Source organism: Topomyia yanbarensis, chromosome 2 (assembly GCF_030247195.1).
Source record: "Topomyia yanbarensis strain Yona2022 chromosome 2, ASM3024719v1, whole genome shotgun sequence".
In the NCBI taxonomy this organism is placed as follows: Eukaryota; Metazoa; Arthropoda; class Insecta; order Diptera; family Culicidae; genus Topomyia; species Topomyia yanbarensis.
This window is the reverse complement of record NC_080671.1, coordinates 207,102,943-207,121,658: the sequence shown is the minus strand read 5'-3', so window position 1 is coordinate 207,121,658 and position 18,716 is coordinate 207,102,943. Positions and strand designations below refer to the sequence as shown.

Sequence of the window (18,716 nt, the reverse complement as noted above, 5' to 3'; positions counted from 1 at the left end):
TTTTTAAGGGATTTTCTGAGGTTGGGCCGCTTGCGAGTGGATGCCTGTGGGCGTGTCTTCCCGAACTTCAACTGCCTGAATAGGGGTCGAGTGTGCACGTGCCACGCCTTGCCCCTCCCTGGAGCCGCCTGTCGCTGTACTCCAGAGTATGCAGATATGATATGTCGGATTCGTACCAAAGCAAATAACCCATCCAAAGTGTCGAGCTATCGTAGAGATTTAGCAATCATAGTGGATAAATACTACTTTTTCCTAACGACGCTAAATCCCTCTGAAAAAAGACTCGACACGTCAATCGTTTGTTTACCATTTATCTGTCAGTGTCATTCCAATCGAGCACGATACCCGTCAATGGCCCTCGTTCCAAAAGGATTCGATTGGAATGACACTTACAAATAAATAATAAGAATAAGATAGAAATGGCGAGTCTTTATCCAGAGAGATTCAGCGTCCTCACTTTTTCCGTTTGCAATAAATGTTTATTCGTGTAGCTTTCGCTGCACAACCTAAGATTGAACTGAGAAAGCCCAAAAAGTGGCCATCTTGGAAATAAAAGAAAGCAGTTTTACACAATTGACATGACCACTGATTAATTTTCATGATGCTTATGTCAACGGTGCGTTTTCAAAGAAGACCGTTTATTAAGGCTTTCTCGGTTGAACCTATACAGCAATCAGAACCAATTCTTTGTTTCATCTCTGTAATAAAGCGGAATTCCTCTTTTCCTTACCGGTCAACTCAGCTTTGGTGCTGCTATTGTTTGCGATGTTACTAACTGCGAAGAAATCTAAATTGTTTGTGGGTAGCAAGGGAAAAAAACTAGGAACGTTGTGGGGATAATTATATTTGATTTTTTTTTGTTTTCAGGAAATGATAAATATGGCCCATGTATGTAAGATCTCGTAAAGCGAGGATATTAGGAACAGGTACATAGGGTGGTTTTCTTCTGGCTCGTAAGGAGTCTATTAATTGGGATCTGGCTTCACGATATTCAGTGCAAGACCAAACAACATGTTCAATGTCTTCGTAACCCTCTCCGCAAGCACATTGATTATCTTCTGCGATCCCAATACGGCGGAGATGCGCATTCAACGTATAATGGTTGGACATGAGTCTAGACATCACACGAATGAAGTTTCGACTTATATCCAACCCTTTAAACCATGCCTTCGTTGATACTTTAGGGATAATTGAATGCAACCACTGTCCCAGGTCACCATTGTCCCATGATGTTTGCCAACTAGTAAGCGTCCTCTGACGAGAAGCGCTATAAAATTCATTGAAGGCAATAGGTCTTTCATAGATGTCACCGTCCAGCGCCCCTATTTTGGCTAAATTATCCGCTCTCTCATTACCCAGTATGGAGCAATGAGCGGGAATCCACACTAAGGTAATTTGATAAGATTTATTTGTTAATTTAGTTAAGTAGTCTCGTATCTTCTTCAAAAAGAACGGAGCGTGATTATCAAGCTTTAAAGAGCGTAGTGCTTTAATTCTGCTGAGGCTATCTGTGAGGATGAAATAATGGCTCGGAAGTAAAGTATCAATGATTTCCAGACTATAGTGAACTGCTGCTAGTTCGGCTGTATAAACGGAGGCAGGTTCTGCAAGCTTGAAAGAGATCGAGGTGTTATTGTTGAAAATACCGAAGCCAGTGGCCTCATTGATTCGTGACCCATCAGTGTAGAACATTTTATGGCAGTCAATGTGTTGGTATTTACTTATGAATTTCCTCTTGCATGGACGTGTCGAAAAATAAAGTGGAATCGGGAGTATCTAGTATATTAACACATGTCAGAATATAACTAGAAGGCGTTATTTCTTGTGACATGTGATTGAAGTACACTGTCATGAATCTGGTTTGGGATTGAAGCTCGACAAGTCTTTGAAAATTTTCAATTACCAGTGGATTCATAACCTCACATCGTATAAGTAAACGAGAGGAGAGATCCCAGAATCGATCTTTTAAGGGAAGAACTCCCGCTAGTACTTCAAGACTCATCGTATGTGTCGATTGCATGGAACCTAAGGCGATTCGTAAACAACGATACTGTATTCGTTCCAATTTAATAATGTGAGTGTTTGCAGCTGAACGGAAACAGAAGCACCCATATTCCATTACTGAAAGTATCGTTGTTTGATACAATCTTATCACGTCACTTGGATGAGCACCCCACCAAGATCCGGTTATTGTTCGGAGAAAATTTATCCTTTGTTGACACTTCTTTATCAGATACCTAATGTGGCCTTCCCGTGTACCTTTAGAATCGAACCAATTAATAAGAACATGGCTAGGCAATGCAGACCCAGCGAAAGTTACACGAAATGAATAGGATGGTCGGTAAACTTTTTCCTCTTCATGTGATACTGAGTACAATTGCTTACAATCGAGTATTTTTACTTTATTAAGCAGGGTGTTCTTGAAACAACAAACACCATGCTTAAGTATATCCTCGGCAGTGATGCTGGGTTCGGAGATGACTCCATCGCATTCTATATCGCGCGAAAGTATATAAACTTTATATTCACGCGTGAAGAGTTCGCAGGCTACTATCTCGTTAGCTTGTCTAATGTTATCAATGCTAACTCGAAGTTTGCTTTATTTACTTTCACGATCTCTGTTACAGCAGAAAATCGTGAAGTCAGATCCCGTGCAATTTGCACAAGGTTTAATGGCTTTCCTTTCCGCCTGAAGAAAACCTGCCAAGGTCCAGAAGACCCTTGAGGGTATAATTTTATTCTAGGGGGAGTTGAAGGAGGGGAATCAGAAGAATTTTGCTCTTGTGAAATGGAGGATTCCATCTCACTATCCTCCATCTCGCCTACCATACACAGTAAGTTGATTAAATACTAACACTAGCAAAATTATATTAAAATCTACCTGTCCTTCGAAGAGTTGCAGATTCCCGCTGTCTCCCTCTGTCACACGCTCGGGTTGAACACAGCGCAACCACCACTACCAAGATGGAGCCGAGACGCTTCACCAACAAGATGCAGCTCTGTCTCACTTAGCGCCGACTGTATGCAGCGTAACCACTACCACCACCAAGGTGGGGCCGCCGCTTACCTGTGGGTCCAGAGGTATTCCTCTACTACGCAGCGTGGCTAGGTACACAAATACTCAAAATCCCGTATCTGCACTAATACGGATGAATGAGTGATGATGAAGCGAGCCGCTTCACCAACCAGATGCAGCTCTGTCTCACTCCGTCGCAAGCGCCGGTTGTATGCAGCGCAAACACTACTACAACCAAGGTGGGGCGCCGCTTACCTGAGACTTCGTTGCCTTCGCACCAATACTCGCTTATCGCGTGGTAACACCACCAAACGACCGCTCTCGCAGCCAACAATGCTGCCTGTCTCCGCACCAACACAGCATCAAATACTGACACGGTACACAAACTTCTAGCCTATTCACGGCTTGCACAGCCTTGGTTGCTACAACCAATCAGCAAACACAACCTTTCAAGGCGAAGGCTAAAACTGTTATCGTAACGTGTTTATGTCAGTGTAGGTGATCAACGAAACTTGCTACGAATAGAGTGAAATTATGGCACAGATAACGATTCTGTTTTTTTTGTTGAATTTACAAGTGATTTCAGAAAAACTGTCGGGTATTGATCGATTCAATTTACTTTATGTTTTAATGCATTAATCGTATAAATTATCGAAGCGGGAATACAAAGACGAAATAATTTGCATATTTTTACTGACATGGTGCGAACTTTGGGTTTGCAGTTACAGCCATTCGATTACGCTTCCCACACAGACGACGTCGGAATCGAATAGCGTAAATGGCAAAAATCATTTGAAACGATGGTTCGAGCCAGCCGAATTGAAAACGATGAATGGAAAAATGATTTATTGCTGCATTTCGCGGGATCGAGCATCCAGCAATTGGTAGATACGTTACCCGATTTACTAGAGAGCAACATGCGAGGTCCTTTGGTAAACGTGGAATGCTACACACCCAATATGACAAGCTACGAGGAGGTGGTAACAAAATTGAACAGTTTTTTCTTATCAAAGAAAATGCTACATATGAACGACACCTTCTGCGACAAATGACACATGTGTCGGGAGAGAGTATTGATGCATTCACTGTCAGGCTACACGTGCAGGCCGAACGATGCGGATTCGGAGATAAAGTAGAAGAGAATGTCAAAGACCAGATTATTCAGAATTCCCAGTCGGCAATTTTGCGCCGAGAATTGCTAAAACAGGGTGATGCCAGTCTGAAGGATGTACTTATCAAAAAAAATGCTACATATGAACGACACCTTCTGCGACAAATGACACATGTGTCGGGAGAGAGTATTGATGCATTCACTGTCAGGCTACACGTGCAGGCCGAACGATGCGGATTCGGAGATAAAGTAGAAGAGAATGTCAAAGACCAGATTATTCAGAATTCCCAGTCGGCAATTTTGCGCCGAGAATTGCTAAAACAGGGTGATGCCAGTCTGAAGGATGTACTTGTGATTGCCAAAATTTTTGGAACAATTGCGCAACAAGAAAAATCATTTACTGGTACAGTACAATCTAATCCACCGGTCAGTGTCGGTAATCGAAGCCAGCTCATCACAAGGAAAAAGAAACTTGTTTGGTTCAGTAGAGCGAACGGAATGTTATCGATGCGGATATTTCAAACCTTGCCGACGATTGTTTTTACTGCGTACATACATCTTTCCCCTTTCGCAGCTCACACCGAATGAGTACGCTTTGCAGCCTTCGATATTTTGGTGGCAATTTTAGTGGAAGTTACTACCGCCTTTTCAGTGACTGCGTTTCTTAGCCTTTGGCTTTTTGGCCTTCTCACCGCCAACAACGTTTTTCTTCTCTCCGGTGGTAGCCGATTTGATTGGTCGTCCGATGCAGCTTCTCACGACCACGCATGTCTGTTATGCACTGCGTTTTACACACGTCTGGCTTTGAGAAAAGATACGACACCCCTATTTATAGGTTTTATTATTAATGTTGATTCTCATTTAAAGTAGTTTTTGAACTATTTAAACAAATTTTATATAGCAAACAACGTATCGGTAGCAAGCGTTGAACGTTTTCCTTCCGATTTTTGAAACAAGATTGGCAATCCGTTTAGTAGAAGAAACGTTATTAAGGTTCAAAATGTACGTAACGCTTTCGCTAATATGCTTTCTCGCTCGTTCTCGTGGCGTGCATGAGCCTTTCCTTTCCGTCCGGATTCTAATGGCTTAACCAAAACTAATATGCCGGCTTTCCCCCACCAACTGCTCTCGTCAAGCAACCCAATACGAATAATCATAGAAACAAACATGTAGTGGACCTATATATAAACTTTTCATTATTTTATTGTTCATTTGCTGCAGTATTTTGACGGCTCTGTGCGGGATGGGCTGAAAATTTTCACTTTTCCGAGTCGTGTTCGAAAGATTTTTCAAAACACTATTTTTCCGTTGATAATGAATGTCCTACATATTCCTAAATTTAATACAACATTGGTACAAATATTTTCGACAAAATGCCGAAGAAATTGATTAAATCCATTCAGTACAACAAAAGATATAAACGTTCAAAATCTTACATCATTTTTCTTCCGAAATTTTGAAAAGGGGCCCCTATATTGAAAGGTAAGTCGTTAGTCACGACAAGAAGAGTAGACCAAAGAATTGATGAACTATTGGTCCAAGGAGTCATCGAGAAAGTTAATGAGCCTGCTAGGTGGGTTTCTCCCGTTGTAGTCGTGCCCAAAGGCGATGATGTCCGTGTCTGCGGCGACATGCGTAGAGCAAACGAAGCTATCGAACGGGAAAATCACCCGCTGCCGATCATCGAGGATTTTCTTCCACACATGGGGACGGCAAAAGTCTTTTCACGACTAGACGTGAAAAACGCGTTTCACCAGGTGGGCTAATACGACGTGCAGTTGATCCAAATCAAATAGCAGGATAAACGGTTAATGAATTGATCCGATTATTTTATTCAGAATGCGATATTATATTAGGTATAAGTTGAATATAATGTTCGATGAAGCGTCAATTTGTGATGAAATAAAATGCTCAATTAAATTTAAAGTACATTCAATATAGTGTACCTTATTTTAGGTGGAAATATCCCAACGATCGAGAGAAATTACTACTTTTATCACACGTAAAGGATTATTCCGTTATACTCGTCTTAAGTTCGGTATCAACTGTGCACCTGAATTGTTCCAAAAGATAATGGAACAAATCCTATGCGGGTGCGACGGTTGTGTAGTTTTCATTGACGATGTTATCGTATACGGATCCAATCAAAGAGAACATGATATAAGACTGAAAGCAGTAATCCAGAAGCTGCATGATATGAACGTCGTGTTGAATGACGAAAAATGTGTATACGGTGTAACGGAGTTGAAGTTTCTTGGGCATACTTTGTCAGCAGATGGTATCAGTCCCGATACTAATAAGTTAGATTCGATTCGGCGATTTCGGGAACCTCAATCTATAAAAGAAATTCGAAGTTTCTTAGGCTTAGTTAACTATATTGGAAAATTTATCCCAGACTTGGCCACTTTAACTAATCCTCTCCGACGTTTAACTAAGCAAAATCAAGCATTTCATTGGGGTGCCGAAGAGCAGCTTGCTTTCAATGAGCTAAAGAAACATATGACAAACCCCACGACGCTGGGTTACTTCGACGTTTCCGATCGAACACAATTGATTGCGGATGCTAGTCCTGTCGGTCTGGGGGCTGTTCTCATCCAGATAAATGATCGAGGCCCTCGAATAATCTCTTACGCTAGTAAGAGTTTATCGGATGTTGAAAAGAGATATGCACAGATTGAGAAAGAAGCCCTAGCACTAGTTTGGGCAGTCGAACGGTTTCAATTTTATCTATATGGAAGGCCCTTCGATTTGATCACGAATCATAAACCGTTAGAGACGATATTTGGACCACGATCTAAGCCCTGTGGATCGAAAGATGGGTGGTTCGTTTGCAGGCGTATGAGGGTAGAGTTATTTACAGGCCCGGCGAATCTAACATAGCCGATTCATTATCTCGGCTGGCCGTTACATCTAAGGATGATGGAACATCGTTTGATGAAAGCATGGAACACTACGTTCATTGAGTGTCCCTTATCGCAGCCCCCGTTGCTTTAAAAATCACAACAATTGAACAGGAGTCTGCTGCAGAAAAACCAATTCAAGCAGTTAGAATTGGCTTACAGCAGGGTATTTGGGCTGAAGATGCCATGCAGTTCAAATTTTATTACGGAGAACTCGAATAGTAATACCAGAAAGTTTAAGAATGAAAACACTCGGCTTGGCCCACGAAGGTCATCCGGGCATGACGTTGATGAAACAACGATTGCCAGCAAAGGTATGGTGGCCAAAACTGGATACACAGGTCGAAAAATATGTCAAGAACTGTCGAGGATGTATGTTGGTAGCAGCGCCCTCTGCGCCAGAGCCAATCAAACGCAGAGAATTACCATCGGAGCCATGGCAACACGTAGCTGTTGATTTCCTAGGGCCTCTACCGTCGGCTGACTATCTCTTTGTAGTAGAAGATTATTTCAGTCGCTACATTGAAGTCGAGATGATGCGAAAGATAGACTCTAGAGAGACAATCAAACGATTGGATACTATTTTTGCTCGATTTGGTTTACCGATATCCATCACTGCCGATAACGGACCGCAGTTTTCCAGTGTTAAGTTCAAGACATTTTGCGAAATCAATAACATCAAACTAATCAAAACAACACCATATTGGCCACAGCAAAATGGTGAAGTTAAGCGACAAAATCGATCCATTTTGAAAAGGCTGAGTATTAGTCAGGCGTGTGACACAGACTAGGTGAGCGAATTAAACAAATACTTACTAATGTACCGGTCCACTCCACACACAACGACTGGGAGAACACCGTCAGAAATGCTTCTCGGATATAACATCCGTGATCGGATCCCAACCATAAGACAACCGAAAGACGTTGACGAAGAAATGGTGGATCAAGACTAGGAAATGAAGGAGAAGGGAAAATTATATGCGGATAAGCGGCGTAATGCCAAACCATTGCCGAAGGAGACCAGGTTTTGCTGAAAAAAATGACGAAAAATAATAAACTTACGCCAAACTTTGACCCAGAAGTGTTTAAAGTAATAGTAAGGAAAGGAGGGTATGTGGTGGTTGAGAAGTTAAATACAGAAGACACGTCAGCCGAAACATTAGAAAACATACGGTCTAGGAAAAAATCTTCTGACTATGAACCTAGAGCTAAGAGGGCTACCAAGCCACCTAACTACCTTAGAGACTTTGTGCAAACTGTTTAAGATTTTAGTATGTAACTTTCAAAATAATATGTAAATAAAAACAAATCATTTATAAATATAGAAAAAAATAAATTAAAGGGAAAAGTAAATGTAGTATCGTGTCATTGTAAATATACCTTAATTCCGACCATAACACTTGTATCCCAAGAAGAGTTGTAACGCGCTTCTCACTTGGTTGAGTGTCCGAGCACACATGCTCTCACGAGTATAATTAGAAAGCCGATGCAATCTATTCTCATTCGTGATCCTACCAGCGAGCAGTGACGACGCGATCTCACGACACTACAGATCCCAACCTAGGTTATTCGCCATTAAACTGTGTAAATTTAGTAGGGTTCGAACCTGAAATATTTTTAGGGTTCTACTCACATATATGGATGTATGGTGGTGCTGTTGTATCGGTGAAACGTGAAGCTAATTCCATATTAAATTTGCAAAAGGGCGAATAAGATTTGTAAACAAACTTTTATTTTGATGGTTTCTCTTAATTTACTATAATTTCAAAGCAGAAAACAATTGAAATTACTTCTACGAAGGGTAAAAATTTACATTAACGCATATACTTCATGAAATTCCACTCTGCAGCTGACTAATGAGCGAAACGAGTTTGTTTACAAAAAACTGTTTCGCCCTTTTGACGAATTAATATTGAATTGATCAAAACTTTTGTACACTATAGTGTATCATTTTAATAACATACTGCAATTTTTCTATACAAAAATATCGAGAAACGACTCGATGACGAAGCTTTTTGTAGAATGTCTCTGGAAAAAACATGATTTGCGGTGTTTTTTTCATAAAACGTTTATTTGACACGGCATTTGCAAAAGCTTTTTTACGCCGGGGTTTTTTTTTACATAACATGTTACAAAAGTTCTTAAGACTATCACGTCATAATAAAAATTCACTTTCTAATGCTAACACTGAGGATAATCATCATTTTGAATATTTTTATTTATACTCTATTTTCTTGAATTTCATTGTAAACCTATTGATAGTTTTTCTGTAATCTTTGTTTATTTATTTTTCTTTATTTATATCGTTTTATCTAACTTAACTAACTGCGAAGAAATCTAAATTGTTCGTGGGTAGCAAGGGAAAAAAAACTAGGAACGTTGTGGGGATAATTATATTTGAATATTTATTGTTTTCAGGAAATGATAAATATGGTCCATGTATGTAAGATCTCGTAAAGCGAGGATATCACGAACAGGAACATAGGGTGGTTTTCTTCTGGCTCGTAAGGAGTCTAAAAATTGGGATCTGGCTTCACGATATTCAGTGCAAGACCAAACAACATGTTCAATGTCTTCGTAACCCTCTCCGCAAGCACATTGATTATCTTCTGCGATCCCAATACGGCGGAGATGCGCATTCAACGTATAATGGTTGGACATGAGCCTAGACATCACACGAATGAAGTTTCGACTTACATCCAACCCTTTGAACCATGCCTTCGTTGATACTTTAGGGATAATTGAGTGCAACCACTGTCCCAGGTCACCATTGTCCCATGATGTTTGCCAACTAGTAAGCGTGCTCTGACGAGAAGCGCTATAAAATTCATTGAAGGCAATAGGTCTTTCGTAGATGTCACCGTCCAGTGCTCCTATTTTGGCTAAATTATCCGCTCTCTCATTACCCGGTATGGAGCAATGAGCGGGAATCCACACTAAGGTAATTTGATAAGATTTATTTGTTAATTTAGTTAAGTGTTCTCGTATCTTCTTCAAAAAGAACGGACGTGATTATCAAGCTTTAAAGAGCGTAGTGCCTTAATTGTGCTGAGGCTATCTGTGTAAAGTATCAATGATTTCCAGACTATAGTGAACTGCTGCTAGTTCGGCTGTGTAAACAGAGCCAGGTTCTGCAAGCTTGAAAGATATCGAGGTGTTATTGTTGAAAATACCGAAGCAAGTGGCCTCGTTGATTCGTGACCCATCAGTGAAGAACATTTTATGGCAGTCAATGTGTTGGTATTTACTTATGAATATTTTAGGGATCTCCAGAGAGCGCAGGTGATCCGGGATTCCACGAATTTCCTCTTGCATGGACGTGTCGAAAAATAAAGTGGAAGCGGGAGTATCTAGTATATTAACACATGTCATAACATCAGGGCCACAGAGAGAAAATACGGGCCCGGGGGGCCCAACGTACGGGCCTCCACCACTGTGTACAGTACAAAAAAGTTAATGTTTGAAATTCATTACTGTGGGAGTTTTTTTTAAATACCTTTTCGACAGTTTTGGTGACTTTGAAAAGCGTCATTTTTGTCAATAGTATTTATAAAAGTACGGAAATGGTAAGATTAAAAATGTAGTTATTACAAAAATTAAAAATATCTAAACGGCGATCAACGGCAAAAGATAAAAGAAAAACAATAGGAAAACTAAATATTAAAAGAATGTAAAAAAGAGCTACAAGCAACAAAATCAACCAAATAAACAAATTGATGTCAATTGTCAAAAAAATGTTTAATCTAGAAAAATCAAAATAAAACCTATAAAAATTTGATAAAAGAAAACAAGAAACTAGAAAAAACATATTCGAACATTATTGAACAAATGTTGAAAATAATGAAAAATCGATAAGAAAGTAGAAAAAATTTAAGAATAAATAAAAATGAAAGAAAAACTACTAAAAAGAACACAAACACTAATATAAAAAATGCATAAAACTGAAAAACTCGATAAATCAAGAATAATAAAATTTATTTAACATTTAAAACAAGACATAAACAAAGCAATAGAAAAAGTAAATAGAACGTTAAGAATGCATAAAATTACAGGAGTGTATATAAAAGACAAGAATAAAATAACCATAGAGAAATTAAAATAAATGGACGAACCGGAAAATTTTGAAAAACTGGAAAAGTGGAATGATAAAAAGATAAAAAGTAAAGAAAATTGGATAATGAACAAAAACGGAGCAAACAGACAAAATGAAAAACAAAGATAGTAGGAAAAAGCCAACATGGTATACTATAGAAACACAAAAAATGGAGAAATTAACACTAAGAAAATGAATAGAATGAATTAAATTATTTAAAGAATAGAAAAACACTAGCAATGAAATTTGAAATAAATTAAAATAACGAACTAAATGTAAAAGCAAGGAAAAGTGCGCATAGTGCTAAAAAAAGATCAAATGTTTTTTAGGAAAATAAATCAATATAAACGTACAAGAAAATGGTCAACAGAAAAAGTACTTTCAAAATAGGTTAAATGGAAACAATAAAGAAATAACAATAACGAAGAAAATCTTAAGAATAAGGTATAAGAAATAAATAAAATTATATTAAACGATCAGTGGGAAAAAATAAAACTACGAAAAACGAAAAGTTAAAAACATAAGGAACAAAATAAGAGAAAGGTAAAAAATTAAACAATAAGACAAATTGGGATGAATTTGAATAAGTAAAATTGCTTATGGAAATGCAAAAAATACGAAAAAAAACGGAAATAGAAAAGGCTATGATAAGAATAAATGTAGTAAATAGACAAATTCTAAAAATTGGACGGAATGAAAAAAGAATGAAAAAAAAACAATAAGAAAAATGAAATAAAGAAAGCAGAATTTTCTCGAAAAATTGTGAATAAAATGAAATAACAGAGAAAAAACTATAAATTAAAGTAAGTGATAGTGATAGCAATAAAAAAAGCAAAAGTAAGGAACGTAAAAAGATGGATAAAATAAAAGAATGGAAATAGATAAAAAAGGCAGAATCTTAAAATTGTAGAAATACAAATACAATCAACAACTTGAAAAAATAGATAAATGAAATTTTAACAAAATAAAAAAAATCCATGTAAAAATTTAAAAAAAATGAGAAACATGGATCAAATTTCAAATAAGGGTTGGGGTTGGATTTTACGCTATGCTGGTTTCGAAAACATTCATAATCCTATAAAAACATGAATTATTCTTTATTTGTGTTGGTGTGTTAGCACACCTTAAAATATTTTACAAGAATGTTGTAACTGATTTCTAGTAAATAGTTCAAAAATAAAAATAAAATCGTTACGTTCAGGAAGCGACGTTCAAAATCTCACGCTCGCTCCTCCAAAACGAAAAGATTTTGTATGCGGATTTAGCTTGCTATATTAGTTAGCTAATCTTGCTAACTAGTTGATTTAGTTTAGTAGCAGAGTTAAATTTTCTCTTCGAAATCAATCAAACACAATTTAGTAATTTAGTTGAACGTATGCTTCTTAGAATAATTGGCAGCTGCAAGATTGTGAACTGAGAGATCATCTATTCATGCTCCATCACATATAAAATTCAAAACAAAACTATTAACACTATATTCCTCATAAAAGGGGCTTGTTGTGTACGCAATTTGCTGTTATAATGAAAATGTTGATAAAAGGCCGTATTTGAAAGAATTGTAAAACGTATTTATCTTTTTTCCATTCCTGGCCGCTTTGCAAGAAAATCTCCGAAAAAAGCTACATCATTTGACTACGACCCCTAGACAAAAATGTTTCGGTATCATCTCGTATATGAATATGATTTTTTATGGATTATGTAACAATGAACGGCAAACAAAATATATTAAATTTTAAATTTAAATTTTTGGATAATTTCGAATTATTTAGGTATATCAAGAGTTATTGATGCCTCATTTGACCAATAAATATGCACTGTTTTATTTCGTATGCAGCTCGTAGCACTAGGAGGAAAAATATCTTATTTTCTTCACATTAACCGTAGAGTGTAATGTTTTGCTACAGCACTCCACCTTTCTGTGCCGTTCACATTTAGTTGTATGTTTTTGCATTTGTTAACAGTTTTGTCGATTTATGTAGTTGGGTGTAGTACTTCGCTCTCCTGCATTCCCACAAAGAATCTAAAAGCACCAGCCACTCTCACTGTGAAGGATAACCCGAGCGAGCTTTGCTCTGCTCCTCAATAAACAAACACGGGTTGTGAAATCACACTTCAGTTTCTTTCGAGAATTTTTGTGAGGAACAATGATCCATTGAACCGAAGGTTCATAAATAAAGATACAGAATTGATTATTAACAAGCACAGATTTAAGACAAGCTAATAAAAGGGATTTTTGCATAATGTATGAATATTTGTTTATGTTATGATTCACTGGTAACCCAAGTAACAATTGAAGTTTTATAGCACGCTACAAGTGCAATATAAGTTTTACGAGTGGCTATAAAACAACCTTAAAACCTAATTTGTTACTAGGGAATTGTACAGAATTAACAAGCGCCCAATTAATACAAATTAATGAAAGGATTTTTCTAATTGAATTCTTTTTCCATTATGTATTCGTCCTAATAAGGACTGTTTGCTGATAACTATGTTTTGTGATACGGGACGAGAATCCTTTGAAACGATTCGAACCTTGCCGGCGATTCGCTTCTGCTACGCACACACACGAACATTTTCCTTTCGCAGCTCATGTCAAATAAGCACTGAAACAAGGTGATCTCTTTAATCAACTTTTTGGTGCAGATAGAAGACCATCCTTTTGTACGACAAATAAAAATATTTTCATCATTCTTTTTGGGGTGGCTTTCGCTTAGTGGCATGGTTGCCACGTTTATTCATTTTGCAAAAGACTTCTAGTTTGTAAATTATTAATTTAAATAATATTTGCTTATATTATAATTTACTGGTAAAGATACAGAATCGACAAGCACAAACTTAATACAAATTAATAAACGGAATTTTCTTCATCAATTCTTTTTCCATTATATATTCGTCCTAATAAGGACGATTTGCCAATAACTGTTTTGTGATACAGGACGAGAATCCTATGAAACGATTTGAGACTTGCCTATACGACTAAACGCACTGCATAAACTAGCAATTCGCCATTTGTTCCGCCATCGTCGCTTGGAAATGCGAGCAAAATCCTTCCAGCACACAGAAACGCTCCCCTTCCATGGCTCGTATCAAATGAAAGATGTATCTAAGATCCTACCAGCCGTAGTAGCAATAACCTACCTTGTTCCATCAGCAGAGTAGGTATGGCAGTGAATTAATTCGGTCAGAAACATTCCTTTTATGTCATGCGATGAAATGTGTAAGACGTTTATGAGTGTCGAGATGAGGTCTGTGTTAGGGAAAGAGTTGCGCAAGTTTGTGAAAATTGTATATGTTTTCCCTGCGGATTTACGGATTTTTCAATAGTGTGCTAATAAAACACTCAGATAAATTTGATAACAATTTGATGGCAATTTTCTAAATCGATTGGTGTTCGAATCATGAAAATCTTTCAACAATTAATAAAATGTGAGTGAAAACTTGGTATGTCTTCTTACATTTTTCCAAAGCATTTCCAATAATACGGATTTTTCAATAGTGTACAGTTGAAATACCAATTTAAAGTGGCAATCAATTTTCAAGTTGGACTTCTCTGAATCGATTGGTATGTAAATGATGCAATTCCATCAACAATTAACAACGCTGCAGTCGTTTAAAATTATGCCACATTTTCGCGACGCGGATCGAATTTTAGATTTTAGTTTTACACCTAGTCTCAGCCCCATATAGTGGAGTAAAGCATTTTCAATGCTAAAAATCGATTTCATATTGGCGAAATTTGAAGACAACCTCATGACTTCTAATCAAACCATTTAATTGTTTAACCCTTACAAGTCTGATCATATTTTTGTTTCGATTATAGACATTTTAATCTTAAGGTCATTCGCTTCTTCATTCAGATTAGGAATTTTCCTATAAAAAAATCTCTATTCCTGTGTTGGGATTCGAACCCAGGTGAACTGCGTACATGACATTCAATGTACAAATTCCGCTATGCCCACTCGAGTCTGATCTTGTTTCGATGCGAGAATTAGGTTGGTATAAATATAGTTGATATCAAATATGCAGTAGTTTAGAATTTTCGCAATTCTAGTTACCTCATGCACAAGATATTGAATTTTCAATTGCATTCTCAAATAAATTTTTGTCGAAAAAGAATTTGTCAAAATTTTAGTTTCTGTTAAAAATCCGGGCCCCCTTCAAAACTCCGGGCCCGGGGGGAAACACCCCGCCCCCCCTCTCGGCGGCCCTGCATAACATAACTAGAAAGCGTTATTTCTTGACATGTGATTTTTTGCGGTGTTATCTACCATTCAAAAACTACTTAACCGATTTCTTTCAAAATTTGCATACATATTCTATGTAAAAAATACCTAACCCCTACGTTGAGTTTTGAGATGATTTTTCTATTAAGGGCGTCTTTAATCATAAAAAAGTGGATTTTTTTTGAAAATAGAAAATTTTATTTAAAATGAGTAAAAGTCCCCCTTAATTGAAAATTTATCTCTGAAACTCAAAGTAGGGGTTAGGTACTTTTTACATAGAATGTGTATGCAAATATTGAACGAAATCGATTCAGTAGTTTTTGGATGGCAGGTAACACCGCAAATCATGTTTTAGTTTAGACATAGTTTGTCAATGGTTTTACATAGAAAAATTACAGCATGTGATTGAAATGATACACTATAATGTATAAAGGTTTTGATCAATTCACTTCGTGCAAGGTTCTAAAAAAAATCGCAGAAGAAAGTGTTTTTTGTCACGCTGAAAGCCTGTAGACACCCCCCCCCCCCTCCTAAATTTAATTCACGGTTTATCATTTGTTCTTCATGTCTAATTCGAATTGCAACTACAAGTCCAGTCTTTCAAATGAAACCAGATCAACTCTGAATCAACTCTTAACTGAAAAGATATATTGATTTGAATAACATAGCTTTGAACACAGCTTTTTCAGGATTCATCATCTGTTATACCTTTGAAGTTTTGTAAAAAAATCGAGCTTTTGTCCTCAAGACTTAATCTTTTGAGAAGACTCCATTCAACCTGTTTATAGACAGAGAAAATGTTAAATAATGAAAAATTCATAATAAAATTTTGAGGTTTTGTCCACTTAAGCGACAATTTTCAATTACAATTGTGGAAATTTGATGATTTTTGGCATTACAACAACCATTTTAGTATATTTTGGATACTTGTCGCAATTAATCAAAATTATATAATCATATATTGTTTAGTTTGGTGCAGGATTGAATTTTGGAAATGTGCTGCATATCTCTAAGAATTACTACCATATTTCCACCGAACGATTTATTATGCAACATGTAGAAAATAGTCTATTGATCATATAAAAATCACAGATTGGAACTGAAGAAACTATGATTTTCGCTAGAACATATTTCAATTTCTGAGCTGCGAAATAAGAATATATCTCTGTATTTTCTTTGTTTTACTGTTTATTTCGACGTTGTTTTACACTAAACTGCCGCTTGCCCGTGTTACCCATAGATCCCCTAATAGCTGCGTATGAGGTATCTATCACACATAAGAGGTGGGGTAGATTTACGATAGTGATTACCAACCCCAATCAAAAAATACGATTCAGTTTGTTTTTTGGTTCGAAGTGGTGCTGTGCGCTTGTACAGAATTCGTAGGTGCATGAGTATGAGCAAGCAGAGGCAAACTGTGATATTATTGCACAGACGCCGTATCTTGAATGTTGTCATATTGTCATGAATAGATAAACTTCAGTTGTAGCAGTGACGTGTAAAGAATTGATACTTTCATCAAACTTTTCGCGAGCTTCAAAATATACACGTAAAACTTTGCATCAACCTGAAGTCAATACATTTGAGATTAAACGTGCGGTGACTGTAAATTGTGTATAAAGTGCGATTTTATTTGATTAACGCCCATTATCAATCCATTCAGCGTGAATTTGGTATCAGTTTTGAACTCAAGGCGAAATGAATAACAATGTGTACTTTAAAACATCAATTGCTCAGTAGAAATACAAAAAAATATTCAAATGTGTCTTAATGGTGCAAAAATCATATTGCTAATACCTATGCGTACATAATAAACAAGATTAGCTTTTTGGTAATTACGATTAATTGTGTAAATAGTAGTCAAATTCATGCACGACAAAACATGTTGACAATATTATAAAACCAATCCGTCAAAATGTATCACTTGTTGAGTGCTTGTATATAAAGTGGATCAAAAATATAAGAAACCAGTAAATAGAAAAGTGTTAAAGCTTGATGTATTCTAGAATACCGCATTATTTTAGAATCACCTTTAACTGAATGTGAAACAATTTCAAGTGTATGGACTTTCAATGAAACCTATTTCTGATAACAAATGTTGGAAACTTACTTTGAAATGTGTGCATGTACGGCAATCACATGGGTTAAGCAAATCGAAGACTATAGCATTCATACGTTTAACTTGGTTAAATTATTCAAACAACGCATGACAAAAATACTTCTTCATTGATTAATTCACTATCCAATACAGCTTCAATTGATGCGCCTAATTATAATTTATGTGGTTGATTTCCTTCCGAATCACGTGCTGGCGTAGCAGTTCCAACGGAATGGTTTCTCAGTAGCATATCATAGCGGCACAAAGAAAAAAGAAGCAGATGACTAGCTCGGACTGTAAATATTTTCATAAGAAATCAAAAGTATCGCGTGATCTAGCCTTGTGATGAAAGAAAATGCGATGCCCTTCTGAGGGACAGTGACGAAATACTAAGTACAGGAATTCTATTTAGATGGAAATTTTAACGAGAGTCGCCGGGAGTTTTGCTGGTCTTTGGAGAAATCGTAGACGTAAGTAGATACAAGTAAATGGATTCTACTAGGGTTACCAAGTGTCATTATTTTAAAGGACATGTCCTTATTTACGAGTTTTTGGGAAACATCCTTTATTTTATTCCTAATGTCCTCAATTTTAGTTTCAAACCTTGGGATATATTAAATTATCCAGATTAAGTTTATTCTAAAAGATAGAATTTTTTTAGTTTTCAATTTCAATTCCTTCCAAGGTTTTTTGTCAATACATAACAAAACATTTCCAAAAGGATTTTGGTTTAATTGAACCAAATGTTTTTGTGTACAGGTTCACAAAACCTTACATATAGTTGGTATTTTTGCGTTTCGGATTCTCCTCATCAGTAACTAGCACCAGACTAGTTAGACGATGAATCTAAACTAGCACCAAAGTTGGCACTAGTTAGACGCTAAATCCAAAAAGTCATACGTCTTGCACAGGCTTCGTTTTACTCATCTTTGCAACGAAGAGATAGAGAAATATTTTACCCGCATATAACATGAGTTTTATTTTGGTGCGCATTTTTTGCCCAGTAACTAGGAGAGCAGAGAGAAACCACATGCTCTCATTACTGAATCCTCATGCTTGTGACTAGACCTGTGCGCCGCCGCGCCACGCCGCCGCCGCCGGTAAATTTCAACAAACGCCGACGCCGAAAGGTAGACCGGCGGCGCGCCGCCGACGCTTTTTTCTCACGCCGACAATTCGCGAACTCGAAAATCATTAGCTCATAATTTTATCCACAAATCTATGAACATTGTCTATGGTCCGAATATACGACGTTAACTGATTCATGATTTATCA

General features: G+C 37.0%; 1 protein-coding gene across 7 annotated transcripts in view; it reads left to right on the top strand.

The window, feature by feature from the left end:
* The first annotated feature begins 16,709 nt into the window (after positions 1–16,709).
* The window catches only part of LOC131682789 (probable 3',5'-cyclic phosphodiesterase pde-5), a 199,387-nt gene continuing 197,380 nt past the window's right edge, over positions 16,710–18,716 (top strand). The window contains exons 1-2 of one of the 7 annotated variants that reach the window (XM_058964533.1): positions 16,710–16,725; positions 17,595–17,911. In XM_058964533.1, the coding sequence (XP_058820516.1) occupies positions 17,854–17,911 (58 nt within the window). In that variant the 5' untranslated portion in view covers positions 16,710–16,725; positions 17,595–17,853. Of the gene's footprint in view, positions 16,738–16,769; positions 17,912–18,716 lie in introns of those variants that run through there. The other 6 variants (XM_058964537.1, XM_058964532.1, XM_058964536.1 and 3 more) reach the window with 6 other exon arrangements.